General features: G+C 57.5%; 1 protein-coding gene across 1 annotated transcript in view; it reads left to right on the plus strand.

Annotated features, from left to right (window-relative positions):
- The first annotated feature begins 363 nt into the window (after window positions 1-363).
- LOC104122407 (V-set and immunoglobulin domain-containing protein 4-like) overlaps window positions 364-5,572 on the plus strand; it is a 10,458-nt gene continuing 5,249 nt past the window's right edge. The window contains 6 exon segments of the mRNA XM_035890123.1: window positions 364-490; window positions 2,919-3,275; window positions 3,941-4,207; window positions 4,538-4,787; window positions 5,012-5,139; window positions 5,422-5,487. Of these exon segments, the coding sequence (XP_035746016.1) occupies window positions 436-490; window positions 2,919-3,275; window positions 3,941-4,207; window positions 4,538-4,787; window positions 5,012-5,139; window positions 5,422-5,487 (1,123 nt within the window). The 5' untranslated portion in view covers window positions 364-435.

The raw sequence follows: 5,572 nt of genomic DNA on the forward strand, positions 1-5,572 counted from the left end.
CATCCTCACGTGTGCTTTCCCTTGCTACCGCGCGCTTGACTGTGCAGTCACCATAAAGCTCTTCCACGGTGAAGTGAAGGCAAGTGTGGAAGAAAAGAAAGAAAAAGAAGGAAAAAAAGAAAGAAAAAAGAAACACACAGTTATGGAAAATAATAAAAAGGAGCACGAGTGGGAAAGGTCAGGAGAATGGTAAGGGCAGTGGGTGGGGACTAGGGAATACGAAATGGAACTGGAAAGATCCTTATAGTCCTTGTCCATCCTTCACCCATCACCTAAGTCAGCAGCAAAGCGGACTCGTGATATTTCAGAAAGAGGATCCTAGATGACAAGGGACGGAAGAAAGGGAAGTGTTCTTCACTTGCATTCTGGTCCCAGGATTGTGGGGGTCTCTCGCACAGTGCAGGGGAAGGAGACCAGACCGGCCGCTCTGGGAGAATGGGAGCAGTTGTGCGGATAGCGGCGCTTGTGGGGGCCTTCATCAGCTGCAACGGTGAGTGAATGCTTCAGCACGAGTACTAAGAGGGCAGAGAAAACCTTTTGAATTACAGTGTCTCAATTTTTAAAAATTGTCAGGTGTGGAAAGTCTTTAGTTTCTTGTTTGAAAAACGGAGCCTGAGAATTCACAAGAGCTGCCTTTGGTATCGGGTAGAACCAGGGGCTTTTGAGTGGAGCCACTGGGGCAGCATTGAGCAAAAGGCCGGCGCCCAGGCCCCAAAGCAGGAGCAAACCGGGAGTGCTCAGGACCCTTGGAGGGGACCTGCTCTGGCGTGTGAGCTTCCACAGCAGTCTTGGTGAAGCTAGAGTGTGCGTTCTTCTGGAATGCAATAAGGCACCACTGTTGCTCTGCTTTGCTCAATCCTGGGGAGCTGTGAGATGAGGTGTGGGCACACACAGGATTCCCCGTGGTCTCTCCTGATCTGCTGCCTCCCTGGGTGCATTAGGAGAGGTGACACTGGGACCTTTGCTTGCCCGTGAGGCATGCGTGCCGCTCCCAGGGCACATACGACACTGACACGGGCAGAGGAAGGCTTTGGGAAACAGGAGGAAGGTGCTTTAACAAGCTGCATACAGAAGCACAGAATTTCTCCTAATGTTTAGGAAAATGGGTTGAAGTACGTTCCCCATTTCATCACAAAAACCAGCTTTGCAGGTTTCTGGGATCTGCCCCTCAAGTGACTGATTGCGAGTTAATGCAGCTGAACGTAACCAGGGCCTTTCTGGGGAGCAGGGGAAAGGGGGAGCGGGATAAGGGGCTGTGGGCAGGGGTGAGCCAAGTCCAGCTAAATTCAGGTAGTTTGCTGCTTATAAGAGGCACTTCCCAGGGAGCTGAGGTCTCAGTGGGCAGGCAGCTGGGGAGACTGGGAGAATCAGCCACAAAATCCGCCACCTCCTCTCCTGTGCCCGCTCGAGCGCTTGGCAGGGTGCTGATCTGGTTGAAGCGGTACGATGCAAGAAACCTAGGTCAGATCTGAAGTCCTCTAAGGCTAAAACAAAAAGATGGGGTTTGGTCCACCACTCCAGGACCAGTACTGCAGAACAGATCCCTAAAGGCTCCTGCCTGCAGGGCGCTTCCACGCCACCAGGACAGCTGGGGCTGGCAGGCTAGGAAGGAAGATGCTCAACACTTTTAGCAAATGGGTTTGTCTGGAAGACTACATCCCACTTTAAGAAGTGTCACTGGGAGGAAATTCTCCTTTTAAACATGCTGTCTCAGGGGGGTTTATTCTGCTGAGCCTCTCCCATTCCTTCCAGTCAGCTCCCCTGTAGAGTCATCCCTGCTGATGTTGAAATCGGCCATGTAGCAAGTCCGTCTGTCCCCGGGGAATCGGCAGATGCTGGCAGCTGTTTCATGGCACAGAGCAATGCAAAACAGTGCAGGAGAGATGTTTAAAACAAAATTGTGTCCAGATGAATACACTGGACAGCAAACATACTTGAACCCGAGTGCACCAGGTGCCCTGAGGGTATTTCTGAGCAGTTTTCTGGATAGCTTCCACCCTTCCTAGTTTTTCTTGGTGGGAGTCTGGGAAAAAAGGAAGAGAAATGGAAAACCTTTAAAAACTGATACATCAAGGAGTTGCATTTGGCTGGGATGTGAGATTTGAAGAATGGAGGGGTGCCTGCCCTCTCAAAGTCAGCTGGCAAAGGAAAACCAAAGCTCCACATCTGAAACAAGCTTCCACTATGCGCAGCCCCAGCAGCCCCTCGGCCGCCCCCGTGGACATAGATCCATGGATGCTCGCCTCCCCCCAGCTGGCACCTCCCTCCCGTTAGCTCCAGGACATGGGGAAGTGCTCTCCCTGCCCAGCTGTACCGCAGGGTCCCGCGAGCGCCAGGGAAGTTGCAAAAAAAGGTGACGTCAGTGATTGCAAACGCGCCGCGTTCTGTCTCCGTTGCAGTGAAGCAGTGAACGCGCTTTGCTCACCCTTCCTCCCATGCAGAAGGTAGAAGTCACCACTGCAAGTGGTGGTGCCAGCACATCCCATGTTCGGGGGGAGGCCCGTGCTGTTTGACTCATGGCGTGCAAGCGTAAGCAGAAAGCCGAGCTGCAGAAGTAGGGTGTAAAGGCTGGTGCTGGAGAGCGGGAGTAGGAGATGCTCCTTCAGGTCTCGCGAAGACTGCAGCCATGATGCTGCCAGCAGGAGCAGGACTTGTGCCTCTCCGTACTGAGGAGGAATCGAGAACTGGCAAGTGTCCAGAGAGAAACAACAGAAATAGCCATGAGGTTGAAGAACTGCTCCCTTCCCCATGCCCAGTGAAGCAGGGACAGGCCCTGGGTGAGCCGGCTGTGGTCTGCAGCGCATCTAAGACGCGGCTGCACGCTGGCTTTCACTGCCTGGTGATTCCCGCCTAGCCTAAGCACGCTCTCCTCTTCTGCTGTGTTCTTATTTCCTCCCTTTGACTGTTGTTCCCCGCAGCCCTCCTGGATCTGTCTGGTATCCACCAGGTTAAGGGCACGTGGATGGGATCCACCACTTTACCGTGTACCTACCTGCCCTCAGAAGGTTTCACACAGCAAACACTCATCTGGAGCATGGAGCGAGACTACGGCACCTCTGCTATCTTCCGGAGAGACGAGTCCGGTGACCATGTCTTGCTATCTCAGTTCCGAGACCGGGTCAGCGTCCCAAAGCACAGCCCAGGGAACGCCTCGCTCCTAATCGAGAGCCTTGAAATCCCCGACAGCGGACACTACACTTGTTGAGTCACCTGGAGGTCTACAAATAACAGCTTGATAACAAAGGAGGTGACCACTACGGTTAAAGTTGTCAAAGGTAAGTCCAGCAACAAGGCCCTGCTCTCATGCAGCCAGGCCAACCCGCAGAGCACGCAGGAGAAGCAGCAGCTGGTAGGAATGCTCTTTCACACCACGCTGCCCACCCACCTCCAGGCTGGGGGCTGAGGCATCCTCCTCCCTTGCTGTGCTAGCCCTTCTCCACTCGTGGAGTTGCAGGGACGGACTGGGGAGGGGGGATCAGTTAGTATAGACCCAGTCTGGATCTACCGATGGGCCACCTGAGCCCGTGGTGCTTGAGATAACATCCAGATCTGGTTTCGGTTTTGTGCAGGTAGCCAGCATCTCTCTGGTTCTGGTAGCAAGCAGGACAGCAAGTGGGTGTCGTACCAGCCAAATCTGCCTTCTCCCCTTCCCGAGCGTCCTTGGAGCACACTAGCAAGAACTGTCTTTCTGCAAGGGGGCATCCACTCCACGGAGCAGGATTTGTGTCATGTGGCAGTAGCAGTGGGTGGCGTAGCTGGTGTAAACCAGGCACAGCTAAACTGAGCTTAACCTGTGCAGAGAGGTGCCGTGAGAGCGGTGCCCCTCTTCCTCCTGGGAAAGCACTGAAAGCCGGAGCAAGAACTGCCCGGGGGTGGGGGGGACCTTCCCCACCACAGCCAGGGCCAGCGTGACCCGGGCCCCATCCACTTTGTCTTCCAGTTGCAGTGACCAAGCCCGTCATCAGGGCCGGCGAGCTGGGGCTGAAGAGGCCCAGCCTGCCGTGGGGGGCCAGCGGGCCCCCCCCCATCAGCTACCGCTGGTTCAGGAGCGCCCCGGGAGGGAAAGCCCTGCTCCTGAGCAGCCAGGCCGAGCTAAGGTGGGACAGCCTCCAGCCCTCCGACGCCGGGAAGTACTACTGTGAGGCAGCGAACAGGGCTGGGGCCGGGGCTGCGCAGCGGAGCGACGCCGTGGAGCTGACGGTGGGAGGTGAGTCCCCAGCCTAGAGCTCCTCATCCCCGCCGCGCAGGACTGAGGCAGGGAGCTCCTCTCTCATAGTGGGATCAGACACGCAATGCTGAACATGAATTGTGTCTTGATTGCCACCCAGACAAGAAACCACAGGGGCTGGCATCCTCCCTCCTTCAGAGCGTGCCTGGTCACGGCAGGGGTCAGGAAAATGTCCCCTGTGTCCCTCTGGGATGCAGACTGTGCAGGATGGGACCCTGGCTCCTGCCCTTGGCATGTCTTGCTCTTACCCGGCTTGTACTGCAGAGAAGGCGTGGGGGAAACAGCCTGAGGACCCTGTCTCTCCCGCAGAGTCCCCAGTCACACAGCAGCCCAGCCCTGAGACCAGCAGGCACAGCAGACCCCCGCTTACCCCCCGAGCCGATGTGCCCCGGCAAGGGCCCACGGGTGAGTGGCCTGGGCCGCAGGGGAGGGGCTGCTTTCGCCCTGGCACTCTGCGAGTGATGGAGAGAGTGGGCAGGACAACCCTGCTTGATGTTCCCTTCGGGCTGCAGGTCCTCTTTGCAGGCGGGATAGAAACAGTCCCCCCCGGGCGCAGGTAGCTGGGTCGGTGCCCCCCCGGACAGCAGCAGAGCCAGTGCAGGAGGGAGCACAGGCTGGAGGTGAACCAGCCCAGACCTGCCAGGGTATCGCTACGGGAGAGAAGGGGCGAGAAAGCCCTGTCGAACCCTGGAGGAGTCCCAGCAAGACAAAGCTGAAGCATTCCCTGGCCATGCTGTAGCCAGCCACAAGCGCTGGTGCCTAGAGACGGGCCATGTTGGCCAGCAGGGCTACCAGGGACCTGGCTGGGGAGGGGGGACACAAGTGCCACCCGCTGCCTGCAAGCCTGCTGGCAGAACACGCACAGGACGACACATCGGAGATAAAAATCTGGCTTGTCACTCCAAGAGCAGGTCCAGTGGGTGTTTTTCTTCCGTCCACCTCAGAGATGTCAGACTGAGAGAATCCAAGCGGTGTGCTCGGCAGCACGGGGCAGGCAGCCCCAGGGCAGCAGCTACGTCCAGCGCCCGAGAGCTGTGCTGGCGAGCCCCCAGCCCTGGGCAGCCGGACGGGCTCACGGGCGAGCGGAGATCGCTGCTGCCCCGCTGCTCCTTCGCAGAGCAAACCCAGCTCTCCCGCCACCGCAGGGCAGCTCTGGGAAGAGTGACATCGCATTTGCCCTTGTGCTTTGGCAGATCTGCCCCCAGCAACGCTGATCTCCGGGAGGGATGCTGTCTCGGAGGGGTCCCCCATCTCCACGGGTGAGTGGAGTTCGTGCTGGAAAACACAAGGTTTGCACTGGCCAGGGCAGGCTGGCGACTGCGGGCTGTAGCCCCAACGCCAGAC

Source organism: Egretta garzetta, unplaced genomic scaffold, assembly GCF_000687185.1.
Source record: "Egretta garzetta isolate BGI_Z169 unplaced genomic scaffold, ASM68718v1 scaffold512, whole genome shotgun sequence".
Classification (NCBI taxonomy): domain Eukaryota; kingdom Metazoa; phylum Chordata; class Aves; order Pelecaniformes; family Ardeidae; genus Egretta; species Egretta garzetta.